This window comes from Rhopalosiphum maidis, chromosome 1 (genome assembly GCF_003676215.2).
Source record: "Rhopalosiphum maidis isolate BTI-1 chromosome 1, ASM367621v3, whole genome shotgun sequence".
NCBI lineage: Eukaryota > Metazoa > Arthropoda > Insecta > Hemiptera > Aphididae > Rhopalosiphum > Rhopalosiphum maidis.
This window is the reverse complement of record NC_040877.1, coordinates 22704128-22731457: the sequence shown is the minus strand read 5'-3', so window position 1 is coordinate 22731457 and position 27330 is coordinate 22704128. Positions and strand designations below refer to the sequence as shown.

Below are 27330 nucleotides of genomic sequence, written 5' to 3'. Positions count from 1 at the left end.
ATTTTCAATCTGACAAGAAAGGTGAAAAAATTATTAAATATAAGTTCTTGAATAATATTTTCATTTTTAAATTTGATAAGCAAGTAATATTATAACTTACTTTGGTGAAGTGTTCAGTGTAATGGTTGTTAGAAAAGTAAAATTAGAATATTTCATGAATAATTCATAAATACAATTATAACAAATGGTTACGATCTTTACTTTGAAGATTAAAATTTCGAAATTATTGTTAAGCCTAAATATTATATATATTTTTATGAAAATGAAAACCTAACCTAACCATAGCTCGTGGTATAAATTTATCATTGTTGTACACTGATTCGTTGCTTATTACTTATTAGTAGCTATTATATTATAATATTATATTCCTATTTTATTTTAATTATTATTACAACTATGCAGTCAATTTTTACTTTTGAATGTAATTTCATTAACACCAACTGCAAATCAAGATTCACACGATGTAATAACATAACAACGTTTTTTCAAGTTTGTTGAAGGTCGCCATTACGAATGTTATTATTTAGTATAGGTACACATTAAACATTGCAATTTTTAAAATATTTTTATTAATTTAAAAATTATTAATTTTATAATATTATTATAAGATTCAATCTTTTCTGCAATACATCGATATATTGACTTATGACACGAAATAATATTAAAATGTGTATATATATGTATATAATGCAAACAATTAATTATCCATACTTTTATATACAGACATAAAGTATACACATTAGTCCAACTCCATAAATCCATCCGTATAACCTATTTATATACAATACAACATTATATATATAAATATATCATTGATAATATATGTTTGTATGTTAATATTATTGTTTATATTATAACTAAATCGTATATTTATTTGAACCAAGAAATTAAAATACTTTGTTCATACCAGTTTTTATGCAAATACCGGGTCAATTAAATATTTAATTATCGATATTTTATTGTATTTGTGAATTCAATTGAACGAAATAATAAAACAAAAATGAAATAAGTAACGAGCGAAACGTGTAGCTATTGTTGTACACCAAGTTTTATTGGTTTTTAACAGCACCTACCCTTACGCCGGCGAATAACGACGGACACTCGAGCGAAGCCAACTGTCTTTTATTATCTGCAAAACATGGTCTGCACAATTTGTTTACCCGGCACCACAACGATCGACGACTGTGCTTAATCGCAATCATGATATTACTCCATCCGTAAAGGCATCAATTATCCGAGCCCGTACAAAACCTTCACCGCGGCATTCTATTCGGCCAGAGTCTAGACATCGGTCTCGAATATCACTAGATCCGAGTGGTTTAACGACGGCGTCATAATATAATATTATTTATTTAACATATTATAATGATCTGATTGAAGTAAATTATCGTTATACCGAGTGAACTTTTATAACAAACCGTGAAAAATGGTGAGTCGAATAACAATAACATTATATGATATCTTTCGTGACGACAAATCGAACAAACCCGGGAGATTTAGTAATTATTATTCTCCGTAGATTCTCGTGATTATTACAAACAGAAAAGTATTACGTGTTCGTATTGTAATTCACACCACGACACAGTCATATGAAATTCCAACGAAGTACATTATTTGTACACCGTAATATATTGTTATATATGTTATCATTTTAAACCACACCGAGGTATTGCGGGCGAAACCAACTTAAAGCTGTAACCACCACCACCACATGATTATTATTATTATTATTACTATTATTATTATGCAACCGCGATTGGATTTTCCGCATTTCCTACATGACTGTATCATTCCCTTACTTTTAACTGCCGTGTAAATCGTATGATAACCACATAATTCAAAACATATTTCAAGAAATTGTCATCTGTAATGTAAGTGTATTCACTTACACGTCATACAAATATAAGCCTAAAATTGCATCGCGTTTTTTATGAAATACAAATTGGACATGCAATAATTAACGATATACAATACATATAACTATGAAGACTTTTAGGGTAAATTGTACGTAGTTGTGTATAATAATATAATGTATCTACATAGTGAAATGGTCCGAATTTTTAGAAATATTAAACATTTTCCCAGGTAACGTTTGAAGAAAAACTTCGTCAGTTTTTTTCTTTGCCACAGCAATATGAAACCGTGTAAATGGAACTCGGTTTTTCATAAGTGATCCAAATAAATTGGCCCTATAAATCCCGTAAATTGGTGACGTCTCCCAGTCCGGATATAATATACGGTCTGATGCGCAAACTTGATTACTATACCTGTGAACTCAAACTTGTCGCTGGGCTCAAAATCATTGTAAATTATGGTCGTGTGTTATTCACTTCCTCTTTTTTTTTCATTTCACGTCCAAGAAAATGTGTACGTATTAATCGTGTACTGGAAAAAAAAATGGTTAGTTGTATTTACTATTATAAATTTATATTTTGATTATTCTAACTAAATTATATAGTGATTAAATTAAAATCATTTATTTACTAAATAATAGTAAATGTCAATTAAAACTGTCGATAGGTATTGAATTTCTTCATTAATAAAACTATATATTTTAATGCAATAGCTAATAATTAAACATAAATATGAAAATGTTCTAATATATTATTAACGATTTATAAATTCATATTATACGTAACACTTTTAAGGAGTTAATTTAATTTTTTTTTTATTTACACACCAATTTGTTCAACTATGTAGAATTGAATATTTGAGGTATGAGGAAATAAAGATATGTTTATAGATTGGAGAAACTACAATATCATTTAATTTAAAACGAAATAAATATCAATTTTACTTCTTTTAGCCAAACTGAAATAAAATATTGACTACTATTAACAATAGTTCTCAATTAGGTAGGTACTTTTATTGACATCTTGCCGGATAAATAGGGTCGGTATTTTATATAGTAAACATTAACAATAAGAACTATACATAATATATTACTAGCTAAAAATTAGTTTAATTCGATAGTAAACAAAAGAAAAATAATTAAATTCAGCAATAACTTTTTTAATTCTTAAATAGTTTTTAAAAACGTACTTTTCGTATTATTTTTAGAAATTTTTTGGAAAAAAATTACATAATTTTATTAACTGAAAAGTGTTTTTTAATTTCACTGGCATATACATGTATATATAAAAAAAATATTACAAAGCATAAATGTGATTAGGAGATAAAAAAAATAGATTAGTTAGAGCAGTCATCTTGAATACTTCTGTGCCTTTAGTGTTGTATTATTGTTTTGAATTTGAAAGCATAATTGCATACAAAAAAACGATTTATCTCGAGTTGAATAAGTACACTTAAATATTTATTTCATGTTTCAAGTTTAATTTTTACAAAAAAATAGTGTTCTATAACGATATTTGTATGCTTTTTTTTTATTCGTACTTTTAAATTGAATATGATAAATTAAATTTGGATTAAAATTTAAAACCTTGATGTACCTTAACTCACACATTTAAATATTTTTAAAAAAATTATAAAAACTTATCATGGTAATCCCGCCAATAAATTCAAATTCATTACAATTTATTATTCAATAATATTAACTTTCTATTAAATTGTCGTTTTAAAAAAATATTATACATATTATCAATATTAATTTATTAGAACTGAGTATATACGTTTATTACTCAATATGTTATTTATTAAGTCTAAGAATTTTCAATAGTATAAATGTTGCTTACATTTAAAATATACTTGATTAAGTTTCTAAAATACTTCATAATCTTTGATATAATTAAATACTCATTTAAATTATGGGTTGAATATACTACCCTGCGTAGTTGTAATAGAAAAAAAGAAACCGCGACGATTTAAATAGTTGAATTACCAAATAAGTGGTGTATTTGAGAACAGAAAAAAATGGCGGCTCATATAAAAGATGCTGAGTTTGAAAAATAGAAGTAGTACATAATAGAAATTGTAAAAATGCAAATCCCGAATCATTGTTAACACGATATCTACTTGAATGAATAAAACAAATAAATTAATACTTTATGAACGTTTCTCTACGATATTGCTGTCAATAAACATACATTTTAATTATTTTACTACAGTTAAATTTAGAAACAGACTAAAAAACGATCTAAAACTAAATAACTGATAGTATATCTATTACTTTGTGGATATTTTAATATATATTATACATGCTTACACAGTTACAAGTTGAATACTAATATTTAAATATTTTTCTTGTGTACTTGTACGTATTTTTATTTAAATATTTATTTGTTAATATATATTCAAACAACTCTTAAATAGTATTAACAACCTTTATGTGAAATCACTTGTTATCTTTAAAAACTTAAAATATTTTTAATCTGATATACCAACAACATTTAAGACCATTTCTACTAATATAAAGTAGAAAGTTTTCACATACACATAAAAATATTATTTATAATAAACGAACCTAGGTCAAAATATTCTGTTCTAAAATATTCAAGTCAAAAAGTATAATATTAATAAATACATTATATTAATTAGTAATAATATAATGCCACGTATAATGCATACAATTTACGCTTCAAAAAAAACCCGTGTACTTAGTAACGAATAATAGTTATAGATGATATAAAAAATATCTGAACCACTATTATCGTATAATAATATAATTGATGAGTTTAACGGAATAGTTCATCGTAATTTATAATAATTTATTATTCGTAGTAAAAATACTTGCATAGAAGAATATAGAAATAAGGGGAAAAGTAGCCGGAAACACGCAACGTACGATCAAAAAATATATAAAAACCTACTCAATTATACCCTCTCCCTTCTCGCATACATAATATTGCTCATATATAATATGACCCACCATGCCAACAACCATCTTTCGTTTTACATGAAATTAATAATGTTTCAAAACAAAATATGTGTTTGGTATTGAGAATTGAGATACACATATAGCGGTATAATATAATGTTTCATACGTTGCGATATTCTGATTTATAATTAATTATGCCAGTCGTACGATTATATTATAATGAGTACAGCAAACATAATCTAGAAAAAAGAACGGCCTAGGTGGCTAGGCTGCGTCCTTAACACGTACGCAAATCCTAGACTTGACGACGTCGTGTGTATGTGCCGTGCAACTAATGAAACATATTTATTCGCGTAGATCGAAAATCGAATTACGTCTGATCTTCACGGATGGAACCCGGCGATTGATTATAGGTCATAGGTCGACAGTGGTAAAAGAAAAATGCAAAATCGTAACGTTTCAATCGATCGATGACGGGAGAACGTTACGTCGGTCGCCGAGTGTTAGTATATAGCCTACAGCAGCCTTCGTTATAGGAACTGTTAACTGTTTAATTATTAAACCGTTTTGACCATATTTGATAGTGGTATATTATGTTTATGATAATATTAATAATAATATTGTACGACTTTTACGGCGCAATAAAGATGTAATATCAATAAAAAGTAATACAAGTCAACAGAAGTATAGGTTATTAATAATACCTAACCTAAACTCCGCTGAAACGAAATGAGAAAAATATAGACGTTGAAACTTGAGTAAAAATAAAAAAAAAATAAAAACACTCACCTCAATTAACAACAACTGTCGGGGCACTCACACAAAACATGAATTACGTCTAGTCGAGCGCTCGTTCCAGTGAAACCGTCACTCGAATCTGGACCACTCAAATATTCTGTAAAAGCCGTTACAGCTTACCTGAAATTGTTTACAATATAGACAATATTATGTAAATTATTTAACATGATGTGCAATTAAGAGGTAGTACAAGCGATAATAAATTATCAAACGCGATTAATTGTCAAAATTATGTGAAAACGGCCTTATCACACAACGATATTTTTAAAATGACGAGTAAAACACTAAAACTAAAGTGTTCTATTTTACCAAACAACAAATCGTTTAAAAACGTAAAACACGTCCATGTCAATGAACTTAGCATAAGGCCCCCAGCATGGTTTAGCTAAAGGAGCACAATATTTTGGTATGAACATGGAATGCAATATGAATTCCGTTAATCTTGAAAATATATGTCAAGCACGTTCTAACTGAATACAATCTCCTGCTGTTTAGGGATCACACAGGGTAAACAGCCGTATTCGATAAACATAATGACCTAATGCATAGTTTGTATTATAGTGCATTGATAGATAATTCTAACTTAAAATGCATTGACAATTTCATAGTGAAATTCAAAAATCTTCAAAGCTCTTTTTGAAATGTTCGTTACAGTATGATGTCAAAAATCACGATTACGATTAAGCTTAAGACCAATGTCGATAAATTAGACACCCATTGCAGTGTATAATATGCGAAGCATATAGTGAATTGCGATGTAAATGATTTATGTATCGGTTGTATTTTATGCTCGACTCTCGTGCACCGGTACATTCGTATTAGTGATGAAACGAGCTACACGGAGGTGTACCAGACTGTCTCGTATACGCACGTCAAGGTGTTACGAACACTTTAAAAAAACACAAACAATTTATAACACTTTTAAAAATTCTTTATCAATAAGATATATATATATATATATATATATAAGTCCCGTGACCGTAGTACTTACTCGTATTACGATTTTGGAGAGAACCCTCTTGTGTCCCGCATTTGTGTTGTCTTAAATATCTTGTACATTGCTTTATTGGTCTAACTTGTCTATGACTATTGTTTAACTTATAATATGCTCTATTGGCACGTACAGCACAGTCCTTTAAGACGATATAATAATATAATGTATTAAAATGATATAAAACGCCTCTATATCTTTGATGATCTCGTTACTAATATAATTGGTGTACGCGCTTTTGACGTGACTTTTCCGTTTTTTTTTCGCACTAACGTTGTTAGATAAATCTATATTGAATAATACCATCTAAATCCACAATAATTACAGTACTTTTTCAGATAATTTATATTATAAGTTAACACTGCAGATTGCACGTTGTCGTCGCTTATCCATTTTCCAGTTATATATCAATAAAATATTTTATACACATGTTGGTTTCAATGTTTACGTATATACTCGTTTGATCCGTTTTTTTATAATTTATTTTCATGGTATATATTTTGTAATTCATATAGTTTTTTTTTTTTAATTTTAATCCATATCTGTGGCATTTTCTAGTTATCATAACAAATACGCCAAAATTAACGTCCATTGAAAAACGTATTTGGTAGATACACTGCAGTGACATTCATATCTTATTAATATTTTTGTTTTATTTTAGCTTATATTTTTAATGTAGAATACAGCTAGATATTAGTTAAAGATAGGTGATTTTTAATCTATTTTATATCAAAATATTATTATTGAAGTAATTTTCATTATTATATAAATTAATATACCCCAAACTCTATGGTATTTTTTGAATTCTCTGCTTGTACTACAAAGTTATTAATGATAAAATAATAAAACATCACTTTATTTTCAAGTACATTTGCTCCAAAATATCATGGTTTTAAAATTTTATATATTTTATATTCATAATGACACATTTTTTTTATTTAATAATTTATTATTGTTTCTAACTATTGTGTATAAATCACGGCCTTTATTGAAAAAAAAAACATAAAGATTTGAAAATGCCAAATATGTATATCGTCCAAATCTTAATTTCGATTACTCAAAAACTAATTTAATATGTTTATTGTTTAAGTATCATACATAAACCAAAAATAAACATCAAACATTTTTAATTTATATAGATATAAAAAAAAAAAAATAAAGAAAGAAAGATCATATTTTAAAATTGATATCATGTCTTTAAAATGTTAATATAAATATTTTGAGACAAATTGACTGCATTTCTTAATTTTCGAACTACAACAAGAATACAATTTGGTTTTGGATATAAATTCCAGTTTTCTTCCAAATTTAGTTTGATTTCCCCTGAAATTTCTGAAGTTTCTAAGTACAAACTAAATTAAATTAATAACCAGTAACTTACTACCCTCAAAGTTGAAAATTGAAGCAGTTTTAATGCCCTAAAAGGAAATGACAAATAAAAAAAAACAAAACCAGGAAAATACATTATTGATAAACTAATATTTTCGTAACAACATAATATTATACCCAACTAAAAATAAAAAGTTTAAAAATAATATTTTGTTTGATTTATGCTTATAAAATAAATTAACACAACCTGTAACCAAGACAAAATGACAAAAACATGCATAAAAATATTATATTTATTTATAATAAACTAAAATGAAATACATTCTTAAATTACTAACAAATACGCTTATAATAACATATTTTCAATAAGTTTAAAAAATAATATCGTGTTAAAAAGTTTTGATATTTTAAAGTCATATATTGTTGGCAATTCAACCCCATCATTTTTATGAAATTGAATATATTGTGTTACAAACAAAAACACTCAGTATTTTTTCCCCAATTTTTTCCAACGTCTTTAATGCTATAATGCTATATATATATATATATATATATATATATATATACTATATACCGTTTCTAGAGTTATTTTTTTATTCGTTCAAAAGTATATTCAGGAAAAATAAATATATCGACAAAAATCCTAGAATTTGCTTTCAATTTGGTAAAAGAAAAATATTTTTCTTGTGTTTGCACTTATATCAATTTCATTACTTTATTTAAGTATATAAGTAACAAAATGACCAGACGGAGTACCTATTTTGGCACTAAAAACATGTTTGATGGTAGGATATTCGGTAAATGGGTTTTCGATCAATCTTTGGTTTTTTTTTATTATTGGGTAAAAAAAAATCATCTATTGAGTAAAGGTAGCTTATTTTGTCACAATAGGTACATTACACTATACATTAAACCAACTGTTATATAATAGTATAATTCTATAGGTACCATATCAAATTTGATGCATGTCACGGAGGGCTTAAACAACGGTAACATATCGAACATGATTGTCTAGGTGATTGTAACCGTTCATTTTTTTAAGGAGTTACGTGTACAAGAAGATTCACAATTGGTGGTAAAATTATATTATTTAAACGAAGTCATTTTTGAATACGATGTAATTTACCATCATAATTAAAAAAACATATATATTGCCTTTTAACTGAGAATTTCTTAAGTTAAAATTGTACATTTCACATACCTAATATTAAAAAATAATACCCATGTATAATGATCAATAACTAAGTACAATGACACTGTCGATGATTTACACGCTGTGATAGCGTTATTTGATTATCACAAGTTAAAAATAACCGATGATTCCTAGAAGTGGTTTATTTCATTAATACTATAAAAAACGCACCTAATTCTGATGTCATTTTTTGAATCATATTAAAAAAAAATAATTATCACGCTGTAAAAATGGTACAGAGGATGCCGAAACCCATAAGTCTTGACCCTAATAAGAATTAGGTATGTGTGCTAAAAAAAAACTTAAATTCAGTATAATCAATTTTAATTGTTTTAATTATTAAGATTATAGACATTATTATTATCATCTCCGATATAGTGTCAATAATATGAATCAATAAAAATAATTATGGTACCTAAATCATTAAAGGACAATTTTTATATTATGCTCCTATGTATCATAATGGCGCATTAAAATAATTCTATATTAAATATTGCCAACATAATATAATTCTTTTAACTTAAACAATTAAGTTGTATCATACAGCACTGAAATTTCTGATTATTTTTTTTTGTTATTATTAAAATATGTATGTCATAAAAGATTTTTTCAAGATTGTCGATAAAATTACTAAATTATGTAGTCGTATTAATTTATCAACTTGACAATATAAAAGCATACTATATGTATTTAATTTATAGATTAATTTTGAAAGTGCGAATGTATATTATAATAAAGTAGTCTAATACAATATCAGGCTGAATCATTAATTTCAAATAAATATATTAAAATTTTTATTTCACATTTAATTAACCTTAATACACATCTTTTGTTATGTTTTATAAATACATTTTTTTATTCATAATTCATATGTAATGGTGATATCACGGCTTAAAAAATGTAGGTTAGAGAAGTGTGAGCTGGGACGAATGGAATGGTTGTCTTTAAAATGGAGAACTAATGATAAATCATCACAATCGGAAAATAATTCTGAGTGGGCTCGGACTCATCGGCTCCTAAGCTATTTACAGAATTGTTTGGATGCATAGGTCTTACACAAATATGTATTCAATTTTCAACACTCCAATAAATATATTATTTTAAATACAAAATAAATTATTAAAATAAGTCTAATAATAATTTACAGCACAGAGATTGGATAAACCACTTTGTAAGTTTGTTAGAATTTAAAAAAATTATGAAAAGTAATGAATCATAGTATTTGCATATTTTAAAAAAGTTTTAATATAGTGCTTAAACCTTTATATTTGTTAGACTTATAGTACGTTTTTAAAAAGTTCGTAAAGAAGGCGTACAAGTAAAAATGATCAGAATATAATATATACCTATTGTTATTGTTAGGAATACCAATGTAATACATTTTTAAAACCTATCACATCACAATTTATTTTTTATTTATTTTATACGTTGAAACTATGGTAGGTACCTATAGAAACGCATTTGTTATTAAACCGATACATTCGTCATATTTCACACAGAATCTAAAGATAATTTTAAAAACAACGAAATTCAAAAAATAAATTTGTATTATTATCTATATATTTTGTTGATGTCCAATACACATGATATTACATCATCTATTTTTCATTTAACAAATGCAGTATCTACTTTTATTTTAAACTACACGACTTGAAATTCAACAGAATTACACTAAGATCAATAGTATTTGATATCAATTATGCTATATTTATTTTGTTTAATTCTTGCCTAATATTTCAAAACGAATTTTTCATCGCACTATTTTAAATTACTTAATAAATAACAAGTTTTGTTTTATACGCTCGAACAAAGATTAACACGAAAGAATGAATTCTAGTTATAGTACTTTAGATTTGATGATACGACGATAAACTAATAGTAATGAACCAATAATTAATAAGTAATAACTTATTACTGTTAAGAGTTCAGCAGTCTTCCTAGCCAACATATTAAACGAGCCCGCCGTACCCATAGAATGCAAGCACAACTTGCAGGCCAATGGTTCTTACGGCTCTAATTTGTTTCGATATAAGTAAAAAATATGTTTTGAATGATAGTTCTGTATCTAGTTACATATTTAATGTATATTCTGGCCATACATCAAAATTAAATTTCAAAGCATTATAATAAATAATACAACATATTAATATAATAATATAACATAATTACTATTTATCAGTAATATTTTTATTTATATAATAATACTAATAACTACTATGTATAATTTGAAATATGTGTATTATATATATTTTTTTTTAAATTTAAACAAAGTATTCTAATCAACTGTTTTGGTGTTATTATAGTTCATAATATCCATTAGGTTAAATACTTTAACTCGGGATAATTGAATCATTTTGTGACTGCATGAACGTTAAGCTTTCATATTATAATAGCGTTTAATAAAATATTATCTGATAAATAAATAATTAATTCAATAATAATTGCAATCACTTGTTTAGCTTGTACGTAACGTTTATACAATACATTAATATAATATATGTATATACATTAAATATTTAGACAGATATCATACGAAATAAATAACTAAACAAGTATAAATCGATAAAAATGTCCATATTAAAATTCAATATTTTATAGCATTTAAAACTATTTTCTCTAAGCTAAAAATACGTATAATATCTAAATATTTATTCGAGATAACTCTTGCAATTACTATATACATTAAATAGTAATGATTATAAGTCATTATAAATAAATTAGTTAACCTATAGTATATAGAACATCGAAAACATATGAAATAGCATTATACCGATACACGACGTGGACACGGACTTTATCAAAATTATAATAGCCAAAACACGTGAAATACGATTTTAAGCCTTTATCGAAATGCGTAATACTGTAATTATTACGTGTTATGCACAGAAGTGTGACATTTTATTATATTTCAAGATATAACGCCGCACAGTTATATTCGACTTAGTTTACAAAATACCCATATAGACAAACGGCTATACGATTGTATAAATTGGTGATTTAGCTCGTGCCACTTAGGGTGGTTATCGTGTTGTGTATAACAATAATAATATTATAATACAGCTATCGCCGAAAAACGTGCGTATAATTTTACATGTTAAATGCATTTTAGATGCGGGCCCGTAAGCTCGTCAAAATCCTGAGGATCAAAAAAGTGAGACACGCGAGACACGTCGTAACGAAACAGTTTCTATATATGATATTTAGAATGCATTCGAATACACTCAGTGGCGTGTACAAGGGAGGGATGGTGTAGGATATATCCCGAAGCATGAGGATATTTTTTTTTTTATATTTTAAACAAGACTTTGAACTTTACACCTTTCTGATGGTTTCGTCGGTATATATCAAGTCAGCGATCTAATCAAAAAAATTGTTAAATATTTATTTTTCCAAGTATAGTTTTATTACCTATAATATGTATATCAATAGCAAACAGATAGGTACAATTATTCAATGATTTTGTCTAAATATATTATGCCTGATTCTTAATATTAATAACTATAAATGTATAATACATTTTTGTTGTTTCGGTTTAAGGCGTCCATCCCTCCGATTAGGTACGCTCACCACTAAATACATACCTACTCGTATAATAATATTTTATAATATCTTGGTATTCATACGGAGGTAACTGTCACCGATCGTATTGATACGGCGGCTTTGTTTCTGGTTGTGCTACGTCCCTATATCATGGCATATAATTATTGTATTATTGTAATTCGAAATACACTACGACTGAGATCGTAATACGTTATAAATGTTATATTTATTAGAAGTCGACAAAACGTCACGGCAATTATTATAATAACAATAATCGTTATCATAACGTTCGAATGTGTGTGCGTGTGTGCGTGTAATATTAAAAAATCCAACGGGAGAAAGAGAAGCGACAGTGTTATGAAATGAGCTGGTGCTGTACTGGCGGCATCCTTATCACGCTGTCATATACGCACTGTGTCATTATCCCTCTACACGCGCACACAGCCAAGTGAGTTTCGTACGATTTCCTTAATCAGTTCTCGTCGAGCAATTAAACGAAGTCATTCACCGGCCAGACCGAACGCATTTCACGAACCTTCCAGTCTTATCTTCCGACGGATTGGTGACACTCCGACCGAACGGCGCAAGCTCTGTCGCGTGGCAAACGAGATACTGTAGTAATACCTCTACTACGCGTCGCTCAATAACACATCAGATCAGTTGGTTGTGTCCGTCTTTAATAATCGTTCGTCTCGTATAACGGTAATACACTGTCGTTCGGTTTGCCGCGTGCATGCGAACGATGCTATATTTCGTACTCGGGACTCCGTGTACTGCCGCCGTCTATCGTCGTGTAAACGTGCGCCGGCAAACGTCTTTTGCGCTGTGTCGTCTCGCCCGGTCGCACTGACCGCCTCCTGCCGCGGACACCACCGTCCACAGCTGAACTTATCGTTCGCCGGACCGCATCGGAATTTTCGACAATGGAGGTAATGAAACACCGCAACTCGGCCGACCGATCGTATAATATACTGTAGAAACTACCCCCACTCTCACCCTCCGCCATCGTAACGTCACACCCACCTCTGAAGTAACACCCCCGTCATATATATATATATATATATATATATTGGAAAATTCGGTATGATATCATATCAACGCGTGTAGTGGAAAAATAATAATTAGATTAATATGATATTTTTAGCACGCGCACTCGATTTTTTCACCACTTCGACTGGCCGCGCGTTTTATTTCCATTTTTATTGTTCGTCCGGAGCAACGCGTTTACAGATCAAGGGAATAATAATCATATTATTTTTTGTTTTTTACATCATCGTCAGAAAACATAATAATTATCTATTAAGACGAAATGACATCTCTCGCGTGAATTAAGCGTTGTTGCATCAACGTTGCTGGCAATTAAATAAAAAAAAAAAAAAAACGGTTTTTCGTTTAATAACACGAGTAGAATATTATGTATGACGTACATGCGTATTAATAACCGATTACAACAATTTAATTTACGATAAGCCAATCTGTGATAACTTTTTATTAATTGTTTTATAAACATAAATATAAAACTCGTTGTTGATAAGATACTTTAATAATTATTTTATTTTATTTTTAATCGTTAAATTCAAACTAGACTATTGTTATTATTATTATTATTATTAATTATTCATGCTTTAATCGTTCAAATTTAATGTCAATTTTAATTATCAATTCAAACACATTCTAGGTAGACTTTATTAACGAGTGAAAACCTAGTACCTAATAATTTCAATGTAAACTAATTTTAAATAATTATACAACACTAATTTTTTAAATATTTTAATTGACACAATTAATGTAGAATTATATAACATTTTAATAACAAAATATTATAGTTAAGCAACAATAGATAAAATAACATTTATATTTTTAATATAATATAAAGAAATTCAATTTTTATTTTAACATAAAATGTAGCAAAAATATAAATATAATAGATATTATTAATTATAAACTATCATGACTAATAATTAGTTGTTATGTATTTAAAATAACCGTTTAAATAGACTGAAATTATATTAATCTCTTTACTAAGTAAACTATGTCATGTCTTGTTACTTTTATAGTAATACAGTTTTTAAAATTATTAACTAATACGAGTACTTACCTCAATTTCATAAATCATAGTACTATCGATCCTGATCGATTAAAAATAAAATAATTCATCAAAATTATAAAATAATATAAAGTTTACTCTTTAGTCACTGTTGTTGCATACCTATATGCTATTTGAATGACTTCTGATACGATGCCATTTACAGCTGTCAGTTGAACATTGTAATTCATGAGTACGCTAAACATAATAAAGATAAAAGATTTAAAAAAACCATCCACATGATAACGAGACATAGGTAGGTACTGTGTAAATATTAGTCTTTTTAAATCTTCACTTTATTCGATTCTCTTGATATTCAGTATTCAATTCGTATCGGGATAGCTTAATATAGTATACATGTATGATGGTACGTATGTATAATACAATTTTTCAAGTTGCATTTTAAATAGATATACGTAAATGATAAAGTTAATTTTATTCATTTTGATTTTGATATACTCAACTTGCACGTTATGATTATAGTTCGAATTGATATAACTACAATAAAATAAATAAATAAATACAACTTACTATTTATATTTTATAACATTTATAATTACACAATATGTATCTATTGTTAAAATGTAATTATTTACTTTATCAAAACATTTATAGAATTCAAGGTTATATCGATTTAGTTACTATCTGATTTAAATACCTATATGTTTTGAAATTAATAATATTAAAAAAAAAATTAACGAGCAACAATTAAACAAAATTACAATAATTATTGTATTTTTCATTATTAAATAAATGTATATCTATTTTTTAAAATAAAAATGTTAACCCTTTTATTTGGTCTATTTATTTTAAATATTTCTAACTAAAAATCAAATATCTAAAAAAACATATTATAATCAAAAAATAGAAATGATATATGATTTTCCTATAGTGTAAAAACAAGTTATGAATACCTACTTAAACTGTTTTAGACTTTGTAGTTATAAATTTAAATAAAAATGTTACAATTTTAGAACAATCTATATACATTTATCAAAATAATAAAAACAAGAATTGCTCGATTCATTTATCCTCCGAGAAATATTTTCTTTACTAATAATATCGAAAAAAAATAATTATTGAGTCTACTCTGTATAATTAAAAAAATACACATTTTAAACATAAATTATGGTAAATCGTTTTCGACGTTTTCGTTGATCAAACTAAATTCCATACAATTATATAAATACGTCATTTATAATGAGTACCCACCTATACCTAAAACAAACTTATAATGTCGCAGTGAAGATAATGTATGCATTAAAAAATTATCATATAATAATTTCGATTATAACATTTTTAACGCAAATAAACAATTCTATTACATAGAAAAAATAATACAATACTGTTTACAAATATATATATACATATTATCAAACCTATATCGTATAAGTCATAAAACAGGTAAACTAAGATTGTATTATTTTTTGTTTATAAATATTCATTGCTCCTTAATTAAAAATTAATAAAACAAATAATAATGGTATTTATATATTTTAGTTTGATATAATTACTTTTTAAGAAGTTTTAAATTTTGAAAAATTTAATTTTTATAATTCTCAATAAAACTGAATTTAATAACGAATCGAATCAAAACAATTATATAATTTAATAAATTGCTACAATTCATAGTTCCTACTTCCTATCTCTTATTTCAATTTTTCTATCCTTGTCCTTCTTGGCCATTATAATAAGTGAAACACTCAACCTTCCAATTAGTACACATGTATAATATCAATAAGGTGCTCAATTCAGATACCAATACTTATTAACTTGGGTATACTAAAATAATGTTTATATTTGCTATATTATATTATTATTTAATTTTTATAAAACAACTTTCAATTAGGTACTATTCTTTCTTGCCATTTTATCAAAGAATATAACAATTCGCAACGTATAAAATATAATATGTTTTCTTTTTTTTTATCACATTCCGAATTTATTCAAATGTTTTATTAAACATCAATCTATTAATTATACTTGGCTTGTTTTGCTTTGTATTATTTTCATACTCGTACATAAAACTAATAACAATAAAAAAAATAGCCAGAAAAATATATTAAAAATCTCACATGATTACTTCACATGTGGTATATATTTTTCGAATTGGGTATGTCATTGTTTTTTATAAAAGGGAAATCTAGTGGGTTATATTAAGTTATAAAGCAATAACAATTTCGTTTTAAAAATAATTATTACCATAGTGAAGATTTTATTTTGTTTTTATAAAAAAATAACGGTGTTAAAAAAAATATGTGTTGTTTAAAACATTTTATTTAAATCAATTTATTCTCAAATAAAACTTATAAGATTATTTAAAATGAAAAAATATTAAAATTACGTTTAAGGATTATAATGATTAGTTAATCGTAACACACTTCATTTTTCTAATCATAACAAAATCACGAACTATTTTTGGTGTTATAATAAACAATAACAATTGTTGTTCACTGCCCTTTAAAAATATTTTCCGATAAAATATCATTTTTTTTTTTAAGTAACATATTATTATTTTTGGCATTACTCCAAGTCAAAAACCTGGTTTCACGGATGGAATGATCCCGTCATTTTTAATGTTAGAGTGATAAAATTACGTAAAAAATGTTACGGTTAATTACACATCAAAAGACAAATAATAATATTATAATTTGTAGAAAACTGCATATGTTTATATTTTACGTTTCAGGTTGGTTTTACGGTGAAAATGGGAGTGGCGATGATACTGCTTTGTATAGCTAAGACAACAAACCCAAAACTACTCGATAATCTGCTAACGACTAAAGCAATATGTCCCAAACAATGTGCTGTTTGTTCTTCCATCGAAATGCTCTGTTCTGGTGCCAACATCACCGATGTCCTAAACTATGATATGGATCCTCAAGTAATCTTAACTTCATTAATTATTTATACAAACGATGTTTTGTCAATTTTAATTAATATTTTTCAACAATATTAAAACAATTTTTATCAGTTTTTCAACAAAGCGGAAATAAAACACTTATACCTATTTTACAACTTTAAAAGTTCTTAATTTTAAAATATCATTGAATTGGATACATTTTTTTAAAAATCTATTGTTTTTTGCATTAGATAATGTATAGAAATCAGACGTATTGAATTAAATTAAAATATTGCACGATATTTCCACACAGATTGAACTCAAGATCGAATTATAGTTTCATATTCTTATTATCGATTAGTGATTAAACTATATCATAACATTATCAGAGCCCTATGAGTTGTAGTTAATAATACTATTAAAGTGTAATTTAGAATTTTAGTAAATGCATAAACTATTTTCTTGATAAATATATAAAATATAATATATATTTATGCTTAAATAATTTCTCATTTTATTTATTTAAAGCTATTTTATGATGACTAAAGAAATATCTTTAACTACTTATACCCTGTATTACTTAAAAAATATATATATAAATTTTAGTTTATATTTATTACCCTTACTACGATAATTAAACAATTTAGATGATACACATAATACTATAATTAATAAATTATTATTTATTAAATACTAAAATCAACAAAATTGATACTTATACTATTTTACTATTTTACATATTTTAAATTTGATAGTTTTAGAAAAATATATATCCACTCGATTTGTATATTTCAATTCCTAAAAATATAAATTATAATTAATAGTATTTGTATTAGTGTATTACCAATAAACTTTAATCGAGAATATACATTTATTAATAATTAAAAATAGTATGATTAAATTAATTAATTTCATAATTTAAAATTCGATTAGTATAGATGTGAAATCATAAATTAATGTCACTAGGTAAATTGAATATTTTTTATAATTTTTAAGTACTTTAAGTACTAAATAATTATACTGATATTAATTTTGTCGTTTAAATTAAAAGCATACCTGTGATTATAATAATCAAATAAAATATATATAGGTATTATTATACATCGTGAACTTCACTTTGGTGAATTTCTAAAATGAATTGTTATGAAAACACCTAAATGCAAAATTTGTTACCTACGTATATTATACATATTTAGACAAAAATTGTATTTTACGAAGAATTTTAACTTTCAATAACATAATCATAGTATTGTAATAATTTTTTTTTCATTTTCGGCACCATAATATAATCATTTTCACTGTATTCTAAATTATAACCGTACAATAATAACAATTTATACAGCTTAAAATTTCCCTAAAATTGAATGGTGTTCATCGTGTTTTGTAAATTTCAAACAACTACCTATTTTAGTCATTCAATTTAAAATTATATTAATTAATTAAGAACTTTCCAATATTTGTTTATATACTGTTCGTATTCCTACTAAAAATAAAACCAACGTTAAATAAATAATATGAAAAAAGCGTATTATTGGTTTTTCTTTCATAAAAAGTATCTAAAAAATTCGATTTTACTTGATTTATTTTATTTTTTTTTATTTAATAAGTTTCTATGATAATAATAATAATAATATATAGTACAATACATATTATTTTTTTTTTCAGATAGAAAATTTAGAATTTTCAGACATGACATTGAACTTTATTCCACTCCAAGTATCACACATGACTAATTGCAAGAAACTCAATTTATCTTCAAACAATATACAACAAATTGAGAAAGATGCTTTACAAAACTTATGGAATCTTGAAGATCTGATATTAAGTAATAACTCTATCATGAACATTGCTGATATAAATCCTAGTGAATTATTTAACAATACTAAGAATATCAAGCGTCTAAATTTATCGAACAATCATATAACTGATCTCGGTCAAAACCATAGCACTATATTGATCAGTGAATCGCTAGAAGTGTTAGACGTTAGTCAATGTCAAATCCTCTCAGTGGTTGGACAAATTGTACTCAGCGGACTCACAAAACTGAAATACTTAAACTTGTCAAATAACCCTATATTATTATTCGGTGAACTGTTTTCGAATTCAATTACTACGTTGAACTTACGCGGTTGTCTCCTCGTACATCTCAAGGATGATGCTCTGAGTGGATTTACACAACTCGACCTATTGGACATTAGCCTGAACGATCAACTATTTATCGACAATACAATACACACCAAGACGCTCAAAACGCTTGATATCTCACAGTGTTCAGTGCGCATACCAAATCTGGATGGTATGATTGGTGTTAGAACTGTATTTATGAATACTAATCGAATTAAAAGACTTACAGCTTATCAATTTGCCAATAACTCAAAACTTATCAATTTGGATCTACGCGAAAACCATATCGAAACTGTACGTATAATTTATCAGTAGTTTTACTAAACAAAATTTTAAAAAAATGTTCATTAGATGACTTATATACTAATACTTAAATTAAATGTAGAAAACATTTATAATTTTTATTTACTGTGGCAATAATACATATTTAACTTTTAAAAGCTAATGTAAAACATATTATTAGCAATTAACACATTTCAGTTAAGAACATTATTTTTTTCTTAGTAAAATATAATACATAATATTAATAATCTATTAGGTATATTATTATATAACAGAAAATATATTCAAAAAAGAAACTTTCATACCTTATAAGAAATTCAATAAAAACCACTAAAAATAAATAGAAATATGAAAATTTTAACTACATCATAATTATTTGTTAAAGGTATATGACATATCTTTTAATTTTAAAAAACAAATCATGTCAAGAAAACTATTGTTAAGTAAATATATCCAGTTAATAACTATGGAATTGCTCAAATTACTTATTAATATTGATGCCTTGCTTCATGAAGTAAAAATAAATTCGTTTTATATTATGTACATAATACATATTTATTATTTATGATCCAAAATTTAAAATGTCACTTTGATCGATAGGATCAATCAATCCGAATAAAATCATCTCTTAATGAAAGAATACCGGGTATCCATTTTCACCAAGGTATCAAATAAATATATTTATGAAAGTTGGTTCTCAAATCGTTGTAAATCAAAATCAAACAACACAAAAACAAACTGCTTATAACGACAGTACCATATCAAATTACGTTTTAACTGTACATGAAATAGTAACAAAAAAATTTGTATTCATTTTATTTGATCCAGGTGGACCCGTTGGCATTTTACGGCATGACATCACTTATGACGTTGGACTTGTCTACAAACTTTATCGTAGAACTGTCCTGGGAATCTGTCATGGCTACATTGCCGGTCCTAGAGACGTTGAACCTTTCGTACAACTTCATCTCTCAGGTTGGACGGCTGAAATCGAACTCTCTCCGCCGACTGAACTTCGACCACTGTTGGATCCATTCAATTCCGAATGGGGCATTCGTTCAACTAGATAAATTTAGTGAACTTATCTTATCCAATAACCCGTTGCAAATGTTACTGCCCGGTAGTTTAAATTCATCGCACTTGTCGTTTTTGGATCTCAGCTATTGTCGGATATCACATCTGATATCGTACGAGTTTGTCAACTCGCCCAATCTTACCGAAGTAAGATTAACCGGAAATCGTTTAGTGGCTTTGAAAAATGGCACGTTTAATAAATGCACTAAACTGAAATACGTTGATTTGGACGACAACCCGTGGATGTGTGACTGTTACAGTGCTGATTTCGCGTACATGGCTACACTGGCCAATAGAACCACCAAGCATTCTCCAATTGACAGGTATGACATATTAAAAATTAATAAAATTAATTGATATTCTGATAAAAAAGGGGATAATTATATATCTGCTCAAAACGTTAAAAAAATAAACAGCTATAAAAAAACAAATAAATGATTAAGACTAATAAACAATAAATTATAAACTCCAATAGTACAATAGGTTAGTTATGAATACTTAACATAATATAGTTGATAATGTGTTTGCACTAAAAGTCGACACACGAAAGTTTCATAATTTAAATTTAATTTACCTTCAAAAGTAAATGACAATAAAATAATAAACTATAGAAATTATTTTGTTACTAAACATTTAATACACATAATTATTATTTTATTTTTATATTTTTTTATTTTTATTTATTATTTATCATTATTATCATTTTTTTATGAACAATGTTTTTAGTTTGAATACATACACTATAAACTATAAATAATGTTATTATACTGTAAATAAAAAAAAAAAACTAATAGCTGCCATGTATATTTATATCAAAATGTGAAGAATTAATAGGCATAATATATATAAGCAGGCAAATTAAACGTACCTTTAATATATTTAAAAGAAAATAATATTTGGTCATACATACTGACATATAAGTCTTAGAAGAAGATATTATTATATTTTGACCACTGAAGTAACATTTGATTTATTTTGTTCTTAAATATGTCATTTTTTAATATTCACGATAAATATTTAATTATACTTATCTCAACAAATTCTCGTTAAGATATTCACTTAACCATAAAATTCCAATAATCTATTATCTGAAATGAGCTTATAACTTATTCATTAATGTATAGTAGGTCTGAAAACTTACATTTTTTTTATAACATTTTAGAATTAAATAAAAATAATTATTATTATACTATATTATATTATAATATCTATTCATCATTATTACTCAAAAATTAAATCATACAAATATTGAATTTCAAAAGTCCCAAATCATAGTTATTTTCTTTGAAAAAAATATTTTTTAATCGCTAGGAATTTCAAGTCTTGCAATATCGTGTTGACACCAATCGAATCTAGTCATTTGCTGATCGTCTTTGCTTGAAGCGTTATAAATATATAACGCTTTCAGTTTCTGCTTGCTGAGTTTCCTTATACAACACAGTACTTTGTATCTATCATATTCCATTCAACTGAAAATTGTCACGACCATTACTCGGTAACGTACTTTTGCGGGTAAATGCGTCGCACCCGAGATAAGATGTCTTTGAACTACTCAAGCTAACAAAATTAATCTAATCAATTTACAGTAAAACACAAAATGTTTTTATTGAATTATCAATAATGTTAAAAATATACCAAAGTACTTACAAGCTACACAATATGCAATAAAAAATACTGTTGTACCAGTCCTGCACTATAGTACACTACATAGCCCTGATTTCACTATTTCGTTAATTATTGTAATTTTTTTATTTAATATTTATCTAATAAATTTCAAAACGAAACAATAAAAAATATTTCAACCAAATCGTATTTATGATTTTAATTTTTAAAGTTAATATTTATTATGATAATCAATCTGTTAATACCTACATAAATATTTAAATTTTAATTAATAAAAATAATTTGAATTTCATTAATACTATTTCAAAAATAGATACCAAATTTACCAATAATTTTAATAATTTAGTGTATTTTTTTTTGGTAATATAGAAATGGTATAGAATGTAAAATACCAAAAAAATAATTATTATTTTTAACTAAATCAATAAACTATATGTAGTTAACATCTTATAACGCTAAAAAAAATAATTTAAAATATATGCTCAGTAACTACAAATAAATAATATATATTATCTGACAAGAATAAAATCAACACGTAAAAATATGAAATCAATAAAGATTAAAGAAGTATATATTTAAAATAATCTTGAAAGCTGATAAAATTGAAAATATTAGGAAAACTATTGCTTTTCAGAGTTAAATATTTTTAAAAGATGTTATGTTATTGGTAAAGTATTTTTCGTTTGTGAATATATTTTTTTTAAGCTTTACAAGCCATTTAGGTTTTTAGCTGTCGAAACTAAGTCTTTCTATTCTTCTCTATTCTTTGATATGTTCCAATCACTTCTCATGACTGCATAAGCTCTGTCATAATTTCTCGCATACTATTCATCCATCTTTGGGTTTTAGCGGTTTTCCCCCTATAGTCTTGTGCTTTCCATTTCTTCGCTTATTGTTATCTTCATTAATCTACCATATGCTCGCCAAACGTGTCCCGCCCATTCTAGTCTAATGCTCTTAACAAACTGAACCACATTTTTTATCTTGTAAAGTACACTTAATTGATTAGAACTGACGGAGTACTTCTAGTACAGTAAATACGCGTCGCGAGCTCATCCCGTGTAGTTTAGGTAGTGTCTGAAGTACCCATGTCCGGTAAGCACAAGCTATTCTTTCCAACCACCGCTGTACATGTCACTATAGGTCGAGGAGCAGTTTTTACTTGCTGCCTCGGTATTCAAAAACGAAAAACCCTATGCCATAACACGTGAAGTGACGTATAATGAACAATGGTCGAGAAAAAAAGAATTCTAAGAAATTTCTCGCACGTATTTATTTTAAACTGTCGTGGGTTAGGTTTTATCCATACTCGTCGTGACGGGAACACACGGGCCATGGGGTATTTAGCTAGCGGAAATGTTTTATTTCATTATGATTTATCTTCACTATTAATGAGTTAAAAAAAAAAGAGGGTGTCTCCATTACTAAAGTAATCGCACCGCCGGCCTCCCGAGACTTAAATCTGACACTGCTCGCGTCGCAGCGAGTAGGTCGCGCGACACGAATGTTGATAGTTATTTACTCGTTTTACAGAACGCCCAGCTGCCTGACCCCAGACAACGTCACCGGTATGCTGTGGCACGTGGCGTGCGTCAACAGCCCCGTGTACACCCGAGACAACCGGAAGAACTTCTCGATGGCCATCGGCGTCATACTCATACTGTGCGTGTCCGGACTGATGGCCATATTCGTGGCGGTCCACGAGAACATGAAGACCCGGCAGATGATGCGCAGGCGACGACAGCTGGACGATTACGGTAACCCCGACCGGTCCGGCGGCGCGGGCTCGGCGGGCCCGGACGAGTACTTCGACGAGTACGCAGCCGCGGCCGAGTCGGCGCGCAAGATGTCGCAGCTGCCGTCGTACGACGAGGCGGTCATGTTGCCCAAACCGCCGCAGGAACCGCGCTGGACCAAGCGGCACAGCTGCACGCAGACGGACGACGCGGACGTGGCGGCCGCCGCCGCGTCACCGGCCACGGGCGGTGGCGTCTACTGGCTACTGCCGCCGCGCAACGGGTTACACGTCACCGAACTTTGACCGAACTTTGACCGAGTTGCACACCGTTCCCCGCTCTCCCATAACCACCCAGCCATCGACCACTGCTCTCTCTTATCACCCACACAAATATCGGGACTTTTCAAAAATTAAAAGCACCTCCCCACCACTCGTGCATTTGACGAATATTAACAGTTTACTGATATACTCGTCATGTATAATGAGAACGGAATACTCACTCGTACGAATATTCGGTATACAGTATCCGACGTCTCCGCGCGAATTGTCGGAGTAAAAGTAACACGCGAGTCAAAGAAATAAATCCGTCGAATGCACGAGTAGTGAGAATGGTCCAGAACAAATTATCGTCTAATAATAAAATTATATGATATATTATATTATACTTACTCGTAATTTTACAATGTGCATTATTTTTTACAATAATATATAGTTATCGGTATGAAAAAAATCAAAAAATGTACGAAAAAAAAATAATTAAAAAATATTATACACTAAATAATATATCCGGGTACGATTAAAATTCCTTTTCGTGACACCTCATCCTCCTGCAGAAGTGATCTCAGAACTAGCCAACTTATTGATTTAAAACGTATATGCTATTGTATTATGTACTCTCCGGACTAAAATACACGATTTCAACGTATTTGTATAGACTAAACGTTTGAGGCTGAGCAACCATTACGGTAATCGTGGTTTAACGACGACTGTCTACAACTAACGTCAAACTAGAAAAACATACGAACGTTTATAAGTGTTAACCGATAAATAAACGAAATAATATAACATTGATGAACGATAAATATTTAGTGCACCACTAAGTATGTGCATTTCTTCTATTATAATCTCTGGAACTTGTCGTTTTCAAAAATACATTACAACGTTATAAACGTACCTATTTACTTTTTATAGTGTATTAGTGTGTCAATATTATACGTCATCGCGATATTGACATTCGACAGAGATTATTTTTAATCTGTTCGCCGTGGCTCGTGTGACTCACATCAAATTCACTGATTACTACCAAGAAGCAATCGAACCCGTAGAGAATGCACTTCTCGCGCGATCGTCAAGTATGTATCATCAAATTACCGCCGTCCGAATGTCGTGATTCTTCAGATCTTTACAAAAGTCATATGCGCACGAATCTATCCCCAATCTACGCGTTGAACTTTCGACTTGACTCGCAGAATAATGTATAAAGTTTTCTACTCATGTTCGACATTCGGCGATCACTCTGAAAACATTACATAATTTATAGGTAGTAAGTCAAAATAATATCACTCAGAATAATTTATTATTCTATTCTATTTAAGATTCCTATGGTGAGCTTTTATACGATATGTTTAAATTAAAATAGCTGTCGACCGATATTACATTAAAAGGCTCTCCTATTCATTGCGCGTTGCCACATATAATATAAAATACGTCCATTGCAGTTCATGATAACATTTCCGGGTAAACACTTTATCATTGCACAATAATAAACGAACACGACAATTTTTGCTTTTGTGTTCAATTATGCCGTACTCCGTACCGTGTATTACATACAGACATTGATTACAAATATCAATATAATATTATAATATAGTATTTTTAATCAATGGCACCAAGTACAAGTAAGCCCAAAATTGAACATTTTGCGATATTATGTGCAGTGTTTTTGTACCCAACACGACATGTAGAATGTTTCTGTACAAACTATAAGATACATTGTACAAAATATGTGTTTTAAAAATCGCATTTTAACTACTTTCGTGTTCGTACGATTTTTAACACACAAAATACTAAATAGTACCGATAAAGTAATATGTAAAACTTCATGTTTAGATATTATTCTAAAAGTCATCATACAGTACGTCATGTGACAATTTCACCCAGGTTTAACTTATATTCTATAAATCTATCTAAGTAAATATACACTTTTTAATATAAATATACCATACATGAATACAACTTAATGTCTCTTATTTTGAAAAACACGTAATCTCGTATACTATTGAGCCGATTTATTTGAAACTTTATAAGGTTATTCCTTTCAAACTTACAAAGGTTTACGTGATATTCACGTCCTCTGTAACAAATCAACCATATAAAATGAATATAACGACATCTAGTCAGTGGCATATTAAGGAATTTTCATTGAGAGGGCTGAGCCCCCCTACAAATATATTATATTAGATAATAAATTACAAAAAATGCTTTCTTTGACGAATATGCTGTAATAGGACGTTCTCAAGTTTGGATGTAGTCTATATTGAAAGATATATACTCGTAAATAATTGACAGTCAATTTTAGAGTAATGGTGATACCTATATTATAAATATATAATTTAAATGATAGAAAATCGTTTAATGAAATAAAATTATATAATTAAACTTATTAATGTAAATTTATATTAATTTTAAGTCACTTACACATAAGCTTGGTAGAAAGGTATAAGGGTAATTTTTACACAGATGATTAAAGAAAAAAATATGTTACGAGCTTGCAACTTCCAAAAATTAGGTCTTAGTTAGACATATGTCCCTCCCTACCTGTGCCCTCAATAACACACAATAATAGGAAACCTAATATTTATAACAAAAATAATGACTTTATTTCAAATTGTAATACTCTTATAAATTTATTAACGAAAACTATAAAAAATATTAAAA

The 27330-nt window shown here is 27.8% G+C and overlaps 1 protein-coding gene and 1 long non-coding RNA gene across 4 annotated transcripts; one reads left to right on the top strand and one right to left on the bottom strand.

The window, feature by feature from the left end:
* Positions 1-652: 652 nt before the first annotated feature.
* On the bottom strand, positions 653-14964 carry LOC113560477. 2 transcript variants are annotated; one of them, XR_003406121.1, is made up of 4 exons: positions 14723-14964; positions 5564-5692; positions 2268-2385; positions 653-771 (listed from the first exon to the last, which is right to left on the bottom strand). It is a non-coding gene; the product is annotated as an uncharacterized LOC113560477 (long non-coding RNA). The 2 variants fall into 2 exon arrangements; XR_003406120.1 differs by lacking the exon at positions 653-771 and having other exon boundaries at positions 998-2385.
* Positions 13037-25068, top strand: LOC113560475 (leucine-rich repeat-containing protein 15-like). Of its 2 annotated transcripts, none has more exons than XM_026966364.1 (5): positions 13037-13553; positions 17400-17594; positions 19218-19970; positions 20787-21355; positions 24189-25068. In XM_026966364.1, exons 1-5 carry the CDS (start codon positions 13548-13550, stop codon positions 24694-24696), a joined length of 2031 nt encoding a protein of 676 aa, XP_026822165.1. In that variant the 5' UTR covers positions 13037-13547; the 3' UTR covers positions 24697-25068. The 2 variants fall into 2 exon arrangements, with proteins under 2 accessions (XP_026822165.1, XP_026822164.1); XM_026966363.1 differs by lacking the exon at positions 13037-13553 and adding an exon at positions 15019-15077 and having other exon boundaries at positions 24189-24696.
* Positions 25069-27330: the final 2262 nt, after the last annotated feature.